Below are 16,927 nucleotides of genomic sequence, written 5' to 3'. Positions count from 1 at the left end.
CTCAAGACTACCTAGTAGGTACCAGCATAGGCTGTACGGATACCATTGATCCATTGTGGGGGATATTGGTCCGTGCACGGCATCAGAAGGCAAGTGCACCTCGCTTAATCTTCGGCTGATTCGATACCGATTACATCTCGCGCTTGCCTGGTCATCGGTGAATCAAGGTGAAGTCCCAATCATGCCTGTAGCAATGCACTCCGTAAGGTACCTCGTACCTTGGGTTGGCTGGCTAGTGGGGCAGGAATACCCCTCCATACCGACAAGGTCCTGGGTAGTAGATCACCGTAGAATGAAAGAGACCTCAAATGACCTGACTTCATACAACTCTGGATCTTACCACTCTTCCCCTTACTAAAATTCATCATCATACAGGGAGGTCACTCAAGCCTGGTGAAAGTAAAACGACTGAGACTCGAGTAGGGCCGAAGCGACAGGATCAAATTACCTCCTCGTAGAGATGGCATACAGCCAAATGCAACAAGGGCGACAAAAAAGATAACATAGGGTATAGAGACAGCAAGAAGTAAGCGTAAGGATACAAATTAGAGAGAGATCAGGCAGATGATCCTATGTAGCCTCAACGTTAGATGGAAATACTCCTTTCAAATGGTTAAATTGAACTCAACGGTTCCGAGGCCGTGCTTTATTCTCATGGTTGCGTTGGAGCAAATGGTAGTAAGATGGTAGGATTGAATATTATCGTGAAGTCTCTTCAAGGGTTCCAACGTCTCAGGCTGAGTGTCAATCGCAATCAGCGCCCGGTGCTATGCGTTTCATTCAACGTAAGTAAGGTAGGTAAAGGTAAATGAGGAGGTCAATTAATAGATGGCTTCGAGCCTTTGGGGAACCTAGTCATTTACCCCGCCCCCACCATGAACTCCAACGAAAAAAAAAACATTTCGAGACGAGATTGAGGACCGAAATCAACTACTCAGCGACATCGGCGGAAAACCAATCTTGAACCATTTCTGCGAACAGAGATCATAAGGTATGAATCAAAGCCCTTAAATTATCGAGTGACTCTGTCTGATAGTTTATAGAAGTCGTGACACCCAATACATCAGTCCACTCGCCATTCAAGATGCCTCTCCCTGGTACCGTCGAGTTGCCCGCGGCCTTTGACGCCCATGTCCACTTGCGTGACGATGACATGCTCCAGGTACGCGGTCAGCAGTCATGGAACTCACGCCACCACTGAAGGGCATATTATGAATGCTAAAACGATTTCAGATCGTCGCTCCGACTGTTCGCCCCGGAGGAGTCAACCAGGTACGCCCTCCGTAAGTTCCCGTCGTCAGCTGGAACCGTCTACTAACATAGTTGCAAAGGCACTGATCATGCCTAACCTGCAAAACAACCTGGTGACGAGCGTCAAGCGGGCTCTGGACTACTCATCGCGCATCAAGGCGGCCCTGGGCAAGGACGAGGTCGACCTGCTCATGACTCTCTACCTTCACCAGGACGTCACGCCCGATACCATCAGAGAGGCCAAGAAGGCCGGTGTCGCCGCAGTCAAGAGGTGTGTTTTGAGGCGCCTTGAAAAGTAAATTAGCTACGTGCTTGGTGATTGACTCGAGGTGCTGCTGCCAGTTACCCTGCCGGCGTCACCACGAACAGCGCCGATGGCGTCGTCGACTACGATGCCTTCCACGAGGTCTTCAAGGCCATGGAGGAGGTTGACCTGCTTCTCTGCCTCCACGGAGAGTGCCCTTCCCACGCTGGGAGCGACATCACTACGCTCAACGCCGAGTCTAAGGTAAATAACCCCACAGATAATGGCCAAAATGCGCATCCATCTGCTGACATTCATGTCCCAGTTCCTCCCCACGCTGAAGGCGCTTCACGCCAAGTACCCCAAGCTCAGAATCAGTAAGTACAACTATCTCTGTCTAACGAAGCAGAACTTGGCCAACTGACTTTGCAGTCCTCGAGCACTGCACAACCGCTGAGGCTGTTGCAGCCGTCAAGTCATGGTAAGTGACGATGCCGTCAAACAGTCGCAATTCTTTTGTGGTTGACTAGTTACAAGTGGCCCCAACGTCGCCGGCACCATCACTTGGTATGTACCCCAAACCTACCTCAAGAAGAACACAGTCCTGACCAAGTCAATAGCCACCACCTTTTCATTACCATCGACGACGTCGTCGGTGATGCGGTACGAGATGAGAAATCTTTCAACCCCTGACCTTCCAAAGACTGACATCTGTGATTGTAGCTCAACTTCTGCAAGCCCGTTGCCAAGGCAAGTTTTCCAGCAAAAACGCTCATCATCTTTCTTCCAAAGAACAGAAGCAAAAGCTAACAAACGCCCACCAGCTCCCCGCCGACCGCAAAGCCCTCCTCAACGCCGTAGTCAACAGCAACGGCAAGTTCTTCCTCGGCACCGACTCCGCCCCGCACCCCATCACCGCAAAGACGGGCCCCTCCAAGGCCGCCGCCGGCGTCTTCACCCAGCCCTACGCCGTCCAGTACCTCCTCGCCGCCCTCGACGAGGCCGTCGCCCGCGGCGAGCTCGCCGACGCCGACATCACCCAGGAGGCCCTCGAGGGCTTCGTCAGCGGCTACGGCCGCAAGTTCTACGGCACCGAGGACACCAGAAAGGAGCGGATCCGCCTCACCCGCGATGGCGGCGCCGTCGTTCAGCAGACGTTTGAGGGTAAGGGGATCCAGGTTGTGCCGTTCCGCGCCGGTAAGGAGACTTGGAGTCTGACCTGGCTGTAAACGTTTGCTATGGTCAGATGAAAGCATTGTGGATGATGAATTTGGGTCACACTTCGCAAAAGAAGGCGGTTTTCGGATCAGTTATTCGCTCGCGACTCCCCGATTGTTGGTCAGCGTCTTCTATAATACATACATTTTTTCAAGCCAGGAAACAAAATAAAAGTGATAACGTGACAATACCCACAACTCTGTCATGCCTCGTGTCTCATCATTCCAACCTTGCCATATCCCATCCAACAAGTTGATACCAAGCTGTCAGCTCTAGTAGGACTCATATCTGCGGCCATCGTCCATCTCACCCGTGTTCGCATCAAGAGAGCTCAGCAGAGCGAAGTTGTTGGAAGTGGCGAAGGCACTCATATTCTGGTAGGAATGCGGATTTGGGTCGGGCGTCTGCTTCGAAGGCGGACCGATCGGGCCCCAGACACAAGATGAGGTAGGCGAATCCATATTCTGCTGGTACGTAGGTCTCGAGTCTGTTGTTGATATGAGCTTCAACTCCGTAGAAGAGATGACAATGGAAGACTTACCAGGCGAGTTTCTGTGTCCTGCACCGGGTCTCGCCAGTGATCCTGCGCTCATCTGTCCTTGGTTCCTGCCACCCTCGCCTCTCCGCCACGACGGCGTCGCTCTCGTCGAGCTAGCAAGAGCCCTGTCACCAATCATGGGCGAACTCAAGCCACTCTGAGATTGCTGACGAAGGTCAAAGTAGACCTCGGTTCCGCTGCCCTGAAGCTGCTGAGGCTGCTGAGGCTGCTGCTGTTGCTGCTGCTGCTGTTGCCGAATTTCAGTCTGCTGCTTCTTCCACCATGCCGGAAACCCATGGAAAAGACCGAGTGAGTGCTGTGTCGCCTTATCGAGGGGCATCTCATGCTTGTACTTGCAACCTTGCTGGGTGAATGCGCAGACGCCCTCGTGAACCCACTTGTCACAGTAGATCTTGGGCTTCTTTGGCGAATTGGGGGAGGTGGCAATGATCTGGTCGATTCTACGCTACAAATTCACAAATTTGTGTCAGTAAACGAAGAAATCCATCAACATGTATGCAGAATAATATGAAGAACAATGACTTCGAAGAAACAGGTGAGCATACCTGAAGGGCATCAGATACCGGTGCCGGTGAAGACGGAGGTGACTGAAAGGTTCAGCGCCAACACTTTGGTGCCTGACAAGGGGTGGAGAAGAAAAGAAGGAAGCAAACATACTCTGAAAGCAACAGGCTGGACAGGGCTGCTAGCCAAGTTCTGAGGGTCCACGCCTCGAGGCTGTGGGAGAACAAGCAGACCTTCAGCGCCATTCTGAACGGCTGGTATACCGATTAAAGGTGGAAGCGAGTCGGCAGGAATCAACCTGGTATAGTTGCCGTTTCCACGATCCAGACAGTAGCCGTGGAAGCCCGAAGTGTCGATGTTCGTGTTTCTTCCCATGCTTGAAGCCTGACAATCTTGCACTTGTGATCCCATGATCATGTACTCGGTGCCGCTGGCCGACGAGCTGAACGAGTTGTAGTGCCTGTGGCCTGGACCGCCTCCCATACATATGCCCATACCCATACGCCAGTTCGGGGCATCGACACTGCGGGGAGCGTTTGCGAGGTCGTGTCTCATCGATGTCTGCACAGACCCAGACTGAGGGTATTCGGGAGGATAAAACGGTTGAGGCTGGTTTTGGGAATCGAAGAAGACGACTCGGGAGCTTTTCATCTTTCTGTCGCTAATTTGCGCGTTAGGAATACCGTTCAGTTCCGATGAAGCCTCGGATTCAGGCGTCGTATTGCGAGTAAAGCCTCGGGAGCCCTGTGGCGAGTATGATTTTTCGGAAGTAGAATAGGCAAGGCTCGATTCCATACTGTAGGAGCGAAAAGAAGTAGAGAAGGAAGGAAAGAATGGGGGACGAGAAGAAGAATAAGAAGAAGAATCCGAAGCAGAGTCTATGTTGAGTTGCTTGGAAAAAAAGTCGAAAACGGGCCAGACTGGGGCACGGGAGATATTATGGAGGATTCGGACCACCCTGCAAACGGGGAAGGAGGCCAGCACTTCCTACCTTGTTTACCTTATGATGCCGTCGACCGAGAAGCTCAGTTCCAACGCGTCGCGATGCTCCGTTCAACTCCATCAAAGACGACTTTGATGTCGTCTACCGCTTGCAGGACGGCCAAAAGTTGCGGACCAAGGCGCCAAAGGCTCAGACATGGGATTCTGATGCCTTGGACGCGAGTGGTTTAGAAGTCACAACAAAAGCCTAAGAAAGTCGGGAAATGTCCGTTGCTATCGTCGTTTGCTCGACCGAAATAAGATCCGCTGCAATCGCCCGGTTAGCTGCAGTCCTGGTTTGTACCTCAACACGTGACAAACAGCTGCCTTCTACGGTTGAACAAGTCTAACAGAGCAAATCCCATGAGGTTCGTTACGGAGGCACAGCCTTGGAGAAACGTCAGATTAGTATACTTTTCTATCTGAAGTCCCATCCATGCCAAATATTGTAAGTGTTGATACGTCAGTCGATACTGACGACCCAATCCAGTAAAAGGGTATTTCTGTCTTCGTTTGAGTGACCTTATCTGAAGACCCGTAATGCTATAAGCTTTCTGAAGCAAATATCGAAGGTTCATTTCTTTCGACGATCATTCGTCGTAGCTACCAAGTGTAGCTTCTCTATTAGTTTTCGTTCTGCGGCAGGGTTCCTGGAAGTCGATGGCCAACGCTTCAAGTGATCGAGAGCCAGACGTAATTGGACTTCTGAAGTCGGGGCTGGGCAATTGGTCGAATAATGCCGAAAGCCGCAATCCGCACAAGAAGATGCATTAGGGTGCATCTGGGACAAACCGAACGACGGTCTACGTGCCTTGCCTGACGCAGATGGCACAATAGGGTTGCCAGACGCTGCTTGACGTATGACAGGAGCAGACTGTTGTTGCTGGTAGAACCCATGAGCAGCCTGCTGAGTTGGAGGCAACTCACCGCCAGTAACCGTTCGGGCTGCTGTCAAGTGGTCAAGCCAGGCCATGTCAGGCTTCATCGGTCGACCGGGACGGCTTCCTGGTGCGGGAGGGGGTTGTGGGTAGAGCTCGGCTCCGGGCTGGTGATAGATGGGGTTAAGATTGGGCTGAGGAGGTGGGTAGACGGGGTAGACGTGATTGGGTCGTCCGTTTCGTTGGATTGCTCCGTGGATGGGGTTTGGACCTGATCCAGGCCAGTCCGGATTGATTTTCCACTTGTGGAGGGCGCCTTGGCCTGTCGCGATGCGTTGGGGGTTCGTTTTTGAGGTGTCTGTCTTGGTTTGCGTGGAGTTACCGTTTTGAACCTTTTGTATTGCACGATGTCGGTTTTGGATATCTTGCGCTGTCGCTTCTTCTGTGGCGTGGATGTGTCAATTTGCTTTCTTTTCACGTCACGCGTAATTTTCTTAGTTGAACGAGAAGCTGAAGGTCTGGCTTTACCTTTGGAACTGTCATCCCTATTTTCCATGTCAGTATCAGGATCCTCCTCCTCATCTCCACCGACAAAATCTCCGTCATTATCGGAGCTGTCGCTGTTGATGGGGAGGTCAGTGACCACGCCGGTACCGCCGTTATTCTTGTAGCTGATTGCCTAAGATGAATCTGTTAGCACACTTGGGAAAAGTAGATAAATCGAACAGTGATTGTTTACCTGGCGGCGTCGACCACCTCGACCAAGAACTTCCTTGTTTAGCTCGGCCACGCGTTTGGCTTCTGCTTCTCGCTCTGCCAAGATCTCCTCCCATACGTTAGGATTGACTGTGGGCTCGTTTTCTTCAGCAAGATGGTCTTCGAATCCGTCCTTGTCATTGGCCCATACACGGGCGAAGGAGAATTGCGACTCAGCGGAATCGTCGTCGCCAGTCTTTGTCTGCTCAATAGTCGACCGGTCAAGGAGCTTGTCAACGCTAGCATCATCGTACCGGACGATGTCCTTTTCGCTCTGATCATCGCTGAACAATGCTGAGGCACCGAATTTCAAGATCGACTCTAGGTCTTCAGACTCTCCCACATCGTCCATTGCTTCGATCAGAACATGGTCGAGAGCCATCTTCTTGCGGCCAATTTGCATGATCTTTTCCTCTGCTGAATTCTTGGTCATGAGTTGAAAGCACAACACCTTATGCTTCTGACCAATGCGATGAGCACGCGAAATAGCCTGGATGTCTTGATGGGGGTTGAAATCAGGATCCAAGATGATGACAGTGTCAGCAGTTGCGAGATTGATACCCACGCCTCCAGCTCTTGTGGAGAGAAGGAATGCAAAGACTGGAGAGTTAGGTTCGTTGTAGTCATCGATATATTTCTGCTTTTCCCGACTGCTGAGACTGCCGTCAAGTCGTCGGTATTGGAAGCCGAGACCGTTCAGGAAATCTTCAATGATGTCCAATTGGTTCAAGAACTGGCTGAAGATGAGAACCCTGTGTCCTCTTTCTTTCAGCTTCGGCAACATGATGTTGAGAAGCATCAGCTTCCCTGACGCCGACACTAGATTCTCGTGTAGCTGGACTTGGTCAACTGTTCGCTCTTCGACTGCTTCGCTGTACATGAACGGATGACAGAGACATTTCCGTAGCTGCATGAGAATATTGTTCAGACTGCCACGGTCTTTCTTGTTGACCTTGTCGTCTGCGAAGATTGCCTTGATCAGATCGGGACTCTTGGCGATGATTGACTTGCAGAGCTTCTCTTGTAGGATCGACATAGAGACGGGAACGATGATTTGAGCCATGGGAGGCAAGAACTTGAGAACCTGAGCTTTGGTCCTCCGCAGAAAGTATTGTTTGATCCGACCGTGCAGTTCAGGGAGGTTCTGCGCATTGAGCTCCTGGAATTCTTCGTCGAGTTTCGCAGCATTCTGGGTTGGGTCGATGAATTGAAGCAAGTTGAAAAGCTCCCGCTTGTTATTCTGCAGCGGCGTGCCCGTGAGAAGGAGTCGGAAGGGGAACCGCATGGAACGCAGAGCCGTGTACAAGAGACTCTTGTCATTCTTTAATCGCTGTCCCTCGTCAACTACCAGGCCAGCCCATTGAACTGAACGGAAGAGATGTTTCGTGCGATCGTCTTGCGCAGAGTCATATGACATGACAACAACGTGGGCCTTGATCTCTTGGGAGCCGCGCGGAAAGAGCTCGTATTTGTACGCCAACTCTTGCGCTTGCTTGCCACCATGGTAAGTGACTACTCGGAGGTCTGGAGCCCATTGTTTGATTTCGCGACGCCAATTTGGACAGGTTGAGTTCGGAACGACAACAAGGAAAGGCCAACACTACGAACGCCCGTGTCAGCACAATATACAGCAGCCTCCTCATGAGCAGCACAAACATACCTTTGGGTCGCCGTGGACCAGGGTCGAGATCAAGCCGACGACCTGTACCGTTTTGCCCAGTCCCATCTCATCGGCAAGAATGGCGTTCTTTTCGCTGTGATAGTTCCATAGCATCCAGTTGACGCCCTCAATTTGGTATTCCATAAGCTTGCCGCGGCGCAGACCAGGGGGCTGCTGGGCCAACTTGACAAATTCCTTGTCCTTCCACTTGTTGACGCGCTCTTTCATTTTGGCATTCGTGGAGCTGGTGAAGTACTTGCCAGTGAGGTATTCGTAGTATGCGGCTTTGAATGCTGTGTAAACCTCGCCGGCATCTGACTTTGGCGGCGAATCCCATACCGTTTCGTCGTAGCCAAGACCTTGGAATTTCACGAAGATCTTATCGACGCTCTCAATACGCTCCATCTCATCTTCCAGCGTCCTTGCTTTTTCTCCTTTCACCTTGGCCTCGAAGATGACATCGGCCATGAGGGCATCTTGGGGGATTGCCTCGGCTTCGGTAAATTTCAGGGCCAAGTTCTGATCCGCATCCTTCTTCGCAAAGGAGTTGCGCATCACACCCGCGGCAATGTGAAAGAGCCATGCACCAGGCATCCAGCTGCAATGGAAGTACGACTTGTCCTGCCACTTGATGAGATACTCTTTCTCATCCTCATTCAAATCGCTATAGGTCTTCCCCTCTTCGAGTGAGGCTTTACCCAGGGGCCGCCAGGCAACTAAGGTCTGTATCTTGTCGGATACCGTGCCGCAGTCGACACACTTCCAGTCGACAGAGTATTCAGCAAGTCGCTGCTGGCGAATGTCAGACACGTCTGAATCCGTTTGTGACGATGGCAAATGCTCAAAATGCCATCCACGCTTGCACATGATACAGCGGAATAAGAGGTTTTCGGCGTTGTTGACCAATGATGGAGCCACTGCCGTGACAGGGTCTTCACCACCATTGTCAAGACGAATTTTCTCCTCTTGTCTAGGGGTTTTCTTGGGCGAAAACGCCGCACATGACCGCCCGGAACGTTTGCATTCTTGACACCGGCTATGTCTTGGGCTGTTCCTGTCCTTCTTGGCATAGATGCCAATACAGAACTTACACTGTAGAACAAAATCGTCCACGCCGACCTTGGTGACAATATGTTCTCTGGCAGATCTGTAGCCGATACAACTTTTGTGAAAAGATACGGAGCAGCCTTGACAGCCAATCAGGGGACCTTTGTTGGCGGCAGGACCAGTGTTGCACGTGATGCAGATATCGGAGTGATATTGATTGAAGGGTGCGTCATGGTCAATTGGCTTGAAGACTTCCTTGATGTTCATGACCTTGGGAACGCTGGCGGGTGCTGTATCTTCAACGTAGAATGATTCCTCATCCATCAATGCAAGATCAAGCATGCTGCCCTTGTTCCTCGTGGATCTGCCAGACCGGCGACGATCCTCAAACTCAATTGAGGAACCACGAGATCTGGGTTGCTCGATGGTTTTGGTCTTGACCCTAAGGCGGCGTGACTTCTTGCGCCTGGCCGAGGAGGGCTTTGGCAAGAGATCGGATGTGATGATCTGAAAGTCATCGTCGTCGTCGGATTGTTGGCGAGGGTGGTCCTGAGACAACTCGTCCAAATCATTGTCCCGACTTAAGGGCATGCTGGCAAAGGCCATGCTTGTCAATTTGAGCTGTTTCTGAGTCCGCTCTCTGAGTTGTCGACCTCGCGCGGGAACCTCGTCCGTGACCCCATCGTCTGAGATCACTTTCGAGTTGTGTCTCGTGCTCGGTCTTGTAGACGTACGCTGGCGTTTGGAACGGCGGGAACGAACGTCCTCGTCGGAATCGGAGTCTTCGCGCGTGCGGCGATGTGTCGAGATTCGTAGACGTTTGGATTGACGGGGAACTTCATCTTCGTCAAGCTCAATAGTATCGAGATTGGCATCAGATTCTGCAATTGAATCCTCCCACTCGTCTTGCCAGTGGCTGGTGTCTGGAGCCATGATGCCCTGATATGTTTTAAGAGCTAATTGGCCTCTTTCATACGCGAGTAATTCGTCGAAAGGTATCTTCAGCGAGTCAGCTAGGTTCTCAGAAATGCACACGCAGAGGCTGAGTTAGCTGTAGATTGTCTATTCGAGGATAAGTGGCGGTCGAGAAGGTACTATTTTTTGGGAAGATTGGAAAGAGCAATATGAACCTGACGGGAGTTGTGAGGCGGGAAGGGGTTACTCGTTTGCTAATGCCGACCGCAATACGAGACTCTCGGGGCGAGAGTTGTCGTATGTGAAGAGTGAGGTATGCAGGAGGTTTGGAAAGAAGACTTGGGTAGGGGTTGAGATATTTATAAGGTAGATATGAGAATTTGACGATTGCTTCGCAGGCAAGAGCAACCTCAAATGAGCCGGGGTAGGAAGGAGAAGGGAACAAGGAAAGAAGGAGAGAAGGAGGCAAGGGCAAGGAGCATTCGAAGGTGGGAGTCTAAGATGGGGGGGGGGGGGGGAGAAAAAGCGCTGCCATATTTGCAAATAGAGGAACTTACGGTATCTTGTCGTCCGTCTGTGAACTCCACTCTGTACCACAATTCGCCTTCGACACCAGGTACCTCTTCAATAACTTCATCCACAACGTCGCTCTTTATTGAGAGGTACTGGGCGCGTTCCTCCGGTGATATGCGCGGTAGGATTATCTCGAAGTTCCACGGGCGCAATTTCGATACCGCCTCCTCTATGCCATCTTCTGGCTTGATACTTGCAAAGCCATCGACCCGTTCGCTCGTGATTGCCGTCTCGTTTTCGTGTGTATCATCAGCCTCAATGGAAGGAATGTGTTCATCCACGCCGAGGTCGGTTCTGGGCGGTGTTTTTGCGATCTCCTCAGTTGCGGGCTCGGCAGCGGCGTTGTAACTCTCTAATTGAATCGAGACACCATCTGCCGGCACAAATTCCGTATCTTCGTCTGCCAAGCTGTCGTCAAGCATAACCTCGTCCTCGTCCGCAACCTTTCTCTCAGCCTCGTTCTCATCGGCACGAAGATCGGTCTCGTGGGAGGGATCAAAGTCGGCATTGTCCAGTCCAAATAGGGCATCACTCGGGGATCCCGCTAGTGACATTATGATATCGTCGTCAGCACCGGTTGGAAGGTCGTCCATGGTGCGACAAGTTGCGACTTGATCGCATTTATGAGGGTCTGTCGGGAGTTGGTAGGTCGGCGAGGGTTGGTTCTGGAGCGTTGATGAATCTGAAGACAAAAGAAAACACCAAGAAAAAGAAATTAATGCTGCCAGTTCAATCGATTTCCATCTTTTGCTGCTCAAAGCAGACAGCCGGGGGTGGGAGTGGCGCAAGTTGTGGAAGCTGCTTGTCAAGGCCTGGAGGTGGGATTATTCGACGGTTGACGCGACGAACCTCGAAACCGCGTTGCTACCACTGCATCCATTAAACTTAGTTCCAAAGTGGGAATTGGCGTGCTGAGAGGGGATACGTACCTGTTCTCAGTGTGGAGATTCCGGGGATAAGCCCACCAGATCACCCTCTATGGCCAATGGAAGCCCCGGTCTATTCTTTGGGTGCTTCTCACCGCCCGGACCCTGGACAGCTCTGGAATGGCAGAAAAAAGTTCCTCGAGTCGAGTCTCAGTGAAGCGCAAATCCACCCGCACATTGCTTGACAAGGTGCAGCTAAATAGCAACAACATCGACATCATCATCATCATCATCCGGGCCCATCCCTTGTACACAATGCAATGAGTCTCCTTACAAGATGGAGCGCTTCACGCCCATTTGAAGCAACCCAAAGAGCCGTGCAACTCTCCGGTAACCCATTTCTCTACGGCCAAGCGCGCAATGGATCGCTCTCTGCGATACATCGTGGCATTTGGCGTTCCGACAAACCACGCAACGATCGCACCGACCGCAACTCCAGGCCTGCATCCAGGCCGCGATTGACAGAATCTAAAGGCCGCAGCAGATCAAGAGATGCTGCCAAATCCAAGCCCGATGCTTTCAGCGAACGATTCTCCAGCGCCATTGGTAGCCGTCGCGATGGCCCGCGAGACCGCGAACAGCGCCATTTCAAGCCCAAGAAGGCCTTCCAGAAGATGCAAGAGAGGATAAAAGAGCAGGAAGAAGAAGGAGGAAGGAAATCCCGAAGCAAGCGATTCAACAACCCCGAGTTCTCCTTCGGCAAGAAGAGCTTGGTCTACCAACTCAACCGTGGTGAGTTGAAGGACAAGGTCGGCAAGCTGCTGGAGAGGAATGGCGCAAAAGAGGAGGAGTCCTCGAAGCCAACTACACAGCGTGATAGTGGAAACGACTGGTTTCAAGTTGGTCGACAGGATCGTCAAGACGGCCGCGAGCGCGACCAATACCAGGATCGCCGTCCAGATCGTCAACGCGAACGTTTCCAGGATCGCCGCCCCGATCGCCAGCATGAAAAGTTTTCAGACCGCCGTCCGGGCCGCCGTGACCATCAATCAGGAGCGAGACCAGGTTTTGCGCGAGAGCGTATGGACTCCATGCGGGAGGGTGCCCGCAGAGAACTCGAGGCCGCCCCTCCTCGACGGTTTGGATCAAGACAGCCGGACCATGAAGCATCTTCTGAACCGTCAGAATTCCGTGGCTTGGTTCAGTACACAACAGCTGCATCGCAGTTCCTCTTCGGTCGCTCGGTCGTCAAGGCAGCACTGAAGAATTCGCAACGCAAGCTCTATCATCTCTACCTTTACCAAGGGAGCAACAAGAAGGAAAGCATGGACGATAGATGGATCTTGTCCATGGCGGAAAAGAAGAAGGTCAAGATCACCAAGCTTTACGAGAATGACCAACAACTGCTCGATAAAATGAGCAAGGGTCGACCACACAACGGCATCGTGATGGAGACATCACCACTGCCTCAGTTGCCGATCACAGGTCTGGGCGCAGAACATAGCGAGCCCCAAGGCTACCCCGTCTTCGTAGGACGGCAGTCTAAGGAAGACGTCGCGATCAACGGAACCGAGGGTTTCATTCCTTCCAGGCCCGGTACGGCTCGGCCGCTTGTGCTCCTTCTGACCGAGATTCTGGACCCCGGCAACCTCGGTGCCATTCTCCGGACAGCCCGGTTCCTCGGCGTTTCCGCGGTTGCCATTACGAAGAGAACATCATCGTCGATCACGTCTACTGTACTGAAGGCTTCGGCAGGTGCTTCTGAGGAGATGCAGTTGTTCTCCGTGGAGGATCCGGGAGCTTTTCTTCACGCGAGCGCAGCCGCAGGATGGATCTCGTATGCCGCAGTCGCACCGACAGCTGGGTTGCGTAGAGACAACCGCCAGTGGACACCGGAAAGCATTGAGGAGAAGAAGCCTCTTCTAACGCAGCCATCCATTCTCGTTCTTGGCAACGAAGGCACAGGCCTCCCGTACGATATCAGGAAGAAAGCCACCCACGAGATTACGATCCCGCGAGTGGCGATGTCAAGCTCGGTGGACAGCTTGAACGTCAGCGTAGCCACGGCCTTGCTCTGCAACTCATTCCTGAGAGGCACTGCAGAGCCTAGCAGTCTCACAGAGAGGCTGCAGAAAGAATCTCACAAGGCAGATGCAGGCGAAAGCATGTTTTAGCGTGGTCTCTCTTGTGGGAAGATGTAACACCATACACGATCATGTAACATATTGTACAAATATCTGTTAAAGTACATTTAGAATACCTAACAAGACATGGTAAGGCGATTTCGGTGAACCAAATCCAAGCCTTCTCTTCTCTGTATAATAGACATTCATTGCGAAGATAGAGAGTAGAAAGAGACCTCGATGCGAGCTTGCATACCTTATGTCGTGCTGTCTTCACGATCGCAAGCACCTCCAGGTATTGGGGTGTCCTGGTGGCCCCAAACTTCCCGTCCCGCGGACCCCTGCAAACCTTAGCAGCCAAACCCCTGACAACGTCCAGGTCCGTGTCTCTTCCGCCCCTGCCACCAAAGCTTGTCGGTAAAACGGCCTTGAATGACGTCTTTTTGGCATCTGTCAGCTAGGCCCAGCCTCCTCAAGAATCCCTAGCTCAGGTAAGGTACGTACACAGAGCTAAAGCTAGCCCGCAGCCGTTGGAGACCGAGAAAATAAGCACTGCTAAACAAACCGATAACAAGACAGCAAAGAAAGGGGAAAACAATACTAAAAGAGAAAAAAAAAATCTTTGCTAGGGTGATCAGATCTCGAGTTTGACGTGTACTTGCTGCGGGCCACAGACAAAAAGTTGACAGCGGTCAGATACGAGGGCGGTGAGGTGTCGCAGCCTGTGTCGAAGCCCGAGCAAGCTCCATCGTCTTGCAGCTGGGATCTGGACTCCCGCCGTGGAGCGTGAGACTGACTGCCAGCCCAAGGTGAATTGTGCATCTTTGCCCAGCCACCGATTTCCGCGGCGCCATCCACGCCTCACTAAATGCCCGACCAGACCTCTTCTTATTTTCCCTCTTTACCCTTTTCAATCTTCCACATCAATCCGAGCGAACCTGTGCAAATTGACATTCCACAGCAAATCTGTGATCGTCGTTGTCAAAAGATCGTCGGCGTCAGTGAACTACTTTAAACTGACAGGCGCGACCCAGCGCCACTTACACACAGAGCCTGGGTCCCGGTCGACGACTTTAACCCAACCTCAACACCATCATCGTCAGCTGCAGAACGCATTGCGATCGATACCAAAGCTATTGCCTCGAACTCGGCACAATGCGTTCTAATTCACTTCTGGGTCTCCCTTCCTCGCTCTTGCTGCTCACTGCAGCATGCATCAACGCAGAGCACCCTGCGGTCATCCGCAAAATGTCACCGAACGCTGGGGAGAAGCTCCTGCCCAATGACCTCGCCTTCACCGAGAACGACGTCTTTGGGACAATAAACACAACTCCGCTCTCGCCCCGTGAAGAGCTACTCGCCGCTCGCATGGCCGACGACAACTTTCTGTCCAACTCCTCGTTTTCATACCGACCACCTTTTGCGGAACATCATGACAGCGTTACTAGCACGGGCTGGGAGAGCCTCAGGCGCGCCATTGAGGCGCTTCACATTCTCGAGAAGAGGCAGTCTTGCCCGACAACTATGAACAGCTGCGATTACATCGGGGCGGCGAACAAGTGCTGCCTGAGCAACGAAGTGTGTGTCAAGGTAGTCGATGAGCACGTTGGGAACGTCGCCTGTTGCCCCAAGGGCGCTGCTTGCAGTGGAGCCGTTGCGGCATGTCCCAGCGGTACCACGAGCTGTGATGCGGAGCTGAGTGGTGGATGTTGCATCCCGGGATATGTCTGTCAAGGCGTTGGCTGTAAGTACTCACCCACACTTTTACGCTTGGTATAAGCTGACAAGACCAAGGCGTACCAAGTCCTCCCCCGGCGACGAGTGCTTCACCAACTCAGACGGCCACAGGCACTGGCGGAGGTGGAGGAGGAGGCGGCGGCGGCAGTACCGGTGGCGGGGGTGGTGGTGGAGGAGCAGGCACGACAGTCGTCCAAACGATCACCACGACGTCCATCTCGACAACGACACTCGTTGACGGGAGAACCACGACAGTGCATGTGACAGTGATTGTGACAGTTGGTGGAGCGACCACGAGAAGAACCACGACGAGCACAACCGCTGAGGAGTCCCCAACCACGGCTCCAGAGCTTACGACGACGACAACAGGTACCGCAGTGCCTCCTTTCCGACCAACATCCACCGACTCGGACGAGCCGCCAGTCACATCCGCGTACTGCCCGACTGGATTCTACGCCTGTCTCGCTCGCGCCGGTGGAGGCTGTTGCCAGACTGGCCGCGACTGTGCCACTACTTCGTGTCCGCCAACAGAATCGACTACCATTATTAGCAACGGCGTCACCGTCGTCGTTCCCCTCACCGAAGTGCCGGAGCCCCAGGCGACGGAGACCTGCGCGAGCGGCTGGTTCTTATGCGGCTCCGAGGGCGGTCCTGTTCCTGGCTGCTGCCCGAGCGGGTATGAGTGTGGCACCGCGAGCTGCTCGAGTATCTCGCCGACACGCACTGGCGAGATCCAGAAGCATTTTCCCAACTCGGGGGTTGCAAGAGCTGGGGTGTCATTGGCTGCCATGGCCATCTCTCTTATGGTTGCGTTATTTTGATTCCACAGCATCATTGCATTGGGCGGCGTTTATAGACTGGAATTTTCAGAGGCACTGAATATGGATTCCATTTGAAATTCGGGAGAAGCGAGGAAATGAGAACAAGAGGCCTAGGGGAACGTATACGAGGGACGTTTAATGGCATTGGTCACAATGAATACGAGAGGATTCCTCGAGGTTTGAGCCTAGGGAACATATTCCGGCACACACACTCAGGAGAGCACATAGTGAAGAACGTGATCCCGTTGTAACTTGTTCAACAGACTCTTGAATTAGCAACACAATCTTGACCTTGGCGTGTGATCTCCATATTGCACGAATCAACGAGTTATGTTGCTAATCAGCTACTTCCGCTAAACATTACTCCCAAGGTTCAAGATGAAAGATATAGATGACAGGGAACCTTGGTTGAAAAGGGAAAAAAAAGGAGCTTCCCTGCCGTCCGAGACAAGGACATGCAGTGAGTGACGAGAGAATATATGAAATTGGGATGTCAATGATTGGATCTATCTGTACCTCCAGGGCCTCCAGACTAGCTACTGTATGTTACTCGCTTTTCTTCTCAGAAAAATCCGGGGGAAAAAACCAAATCCAAATGATGTCCCCATGCGGTACTCACAAGAGTGACGGAGGACTCAAACTAAAACTCCTTTGCGCCGTGTAAAAGTGTGTTCCGCCCCAAGACGAGGCTCTATAGAGACTGTTCCCCGCCCATGATGATGCGATTGGTGACCGACTTGGTATTAAAGTGAAATGTATGATGCAGAGACTCGGGCCTATTCTTCTTTCGCGGG

The 16,927-nt window shown here is 52.4% G+C and overlaps 5 protein-coding genes across 5 annotated transcripts; 3 read left to right on the top strand and 2 right to left on the bottom strand.

Annotated features, from left to right (window-relative positions):
* Positions 1-1,084: 1,084 nt before the first annotated feature.
* Positions 1,085-2,724, top strand: CTAM01_00803 (dihydroorotase; the record flags this gene model as incomplete). The annotated part of the gene is made up of 10 exons (XM_060516850.1): positions 1,085-1,162; positions 1,234-1,272; positions 1,332-1,522; positions 1,594-1,759; positions 1,821-1,872; positions 1,928-1,976; positions 2,033-2,062; positions 2,116-2,158; positions 2,219-2,236; positions 2,320-2,724. The coding sequence occupies 10 exons, from the start codon at positions 1,085-1,087 to the stop codon at positions 2,722-2,724; spliced, it is 1,071 nt and encodes a 356-aa protein (XP_060388312.1).
* Positions 2,725-2,985: 261 nt separating this feature from the next.
* CTAM01_00802 (uncharacterized protein) lies at positions 2,986-4,571 on the bottom strand (the record flags this gene model as incomplete). The annotated part of the gene is made up of 3 exons (XM_060516849.1): positions 2,986-3,717; positions 3,818-3,859; positions 3,930-4,571. The coding sequence occupies 3 exons, from the start codon at positions 4,569-4,571 to the stop codon at positions 2,986-2,988; spliced, it is 1,416 nt and encodes a 471-aa protein (XP_060388311.1).
* A 760-nt stretch (positions 4,572-5,331) lies between these two features.
* On the bottom strand, positions 5,332-11,179 carry CTAM01_00801 (SNF2 family domain-containing protein; the record flags this gene model as incomplete). The annotated part of the gene is made up of 5 exons (XM_060516848.1): positions 5,332-6,077; positions 6,164-6,314; positions 6,375-7,991; positions 8,052-10,097; positions 10,571-11,179. The coding sequence occupies 5 exons, from the start codon at positions 11,177-11,179 to the stop codon at positions 5,332-5,334; spliced, it is 5,169 nt and encodes a 1,722-aa protein (XP_060388310.1).
* Positions 11,180-11,772: 593 nt separating this feature from the next.
* On the top strand, positions 11,773-13,626 carry CTAM01_00800 (SpoU rRNA methylase; the record flags this gene model as incomplete). The annotated part of the gene is made up of 1 exon (XM_060516847.1): positions 11,773-13,626. The coding sequence occupies one exon, from the start codon at positions 11,773-11,775 to the stop codon at positions 13,624-13,626; it is 1,854 nt and encodes a 617-aa protein (XP_060388309.1).
* Positions 13,627-14,730: 1,104 nt separating this feature from the next.
* Positions 14,731-16,133, top strand: CTAM01_00799 (uncharacterized protein; the record flags this gene model as incomplete). The annotated part of the gene is made up of 2 exons (XM_060516846.1): positions 14,731-15,319; positions 15,370-16,133. 2 exons carry the CDS (start codon positions 14,731-14,733, stop codon positions 16,131-16,133), a joined length of 1,353 nt encoding a protein of 450 aa, XP_060388308.1.
* Between the last annotated feature and the right edge of the window lie 794 nt (positions 16,134-16,927).

The sequence above is a fragment of the Colletotrichum tamarilloi genome (assembly GCF_030869305.1).
Source record: "Colletotrichum tamarilloi strain Tom-12 chromosome Unknown Scaffold_2.1, whole genome shotgun sequence".
Taxonomy (NCBI): Eukaryota; Fungi; Ascomycota; class Sordariomycetes; order Glomerellales; family Glomerellaceae; genus Colletotrichum; species Colletotrichum tamarilloi.
Note: the sequence above shows the minus strand (reverse complement) of the source record. Positions and strands in the feature narration are given on the sequence as shown.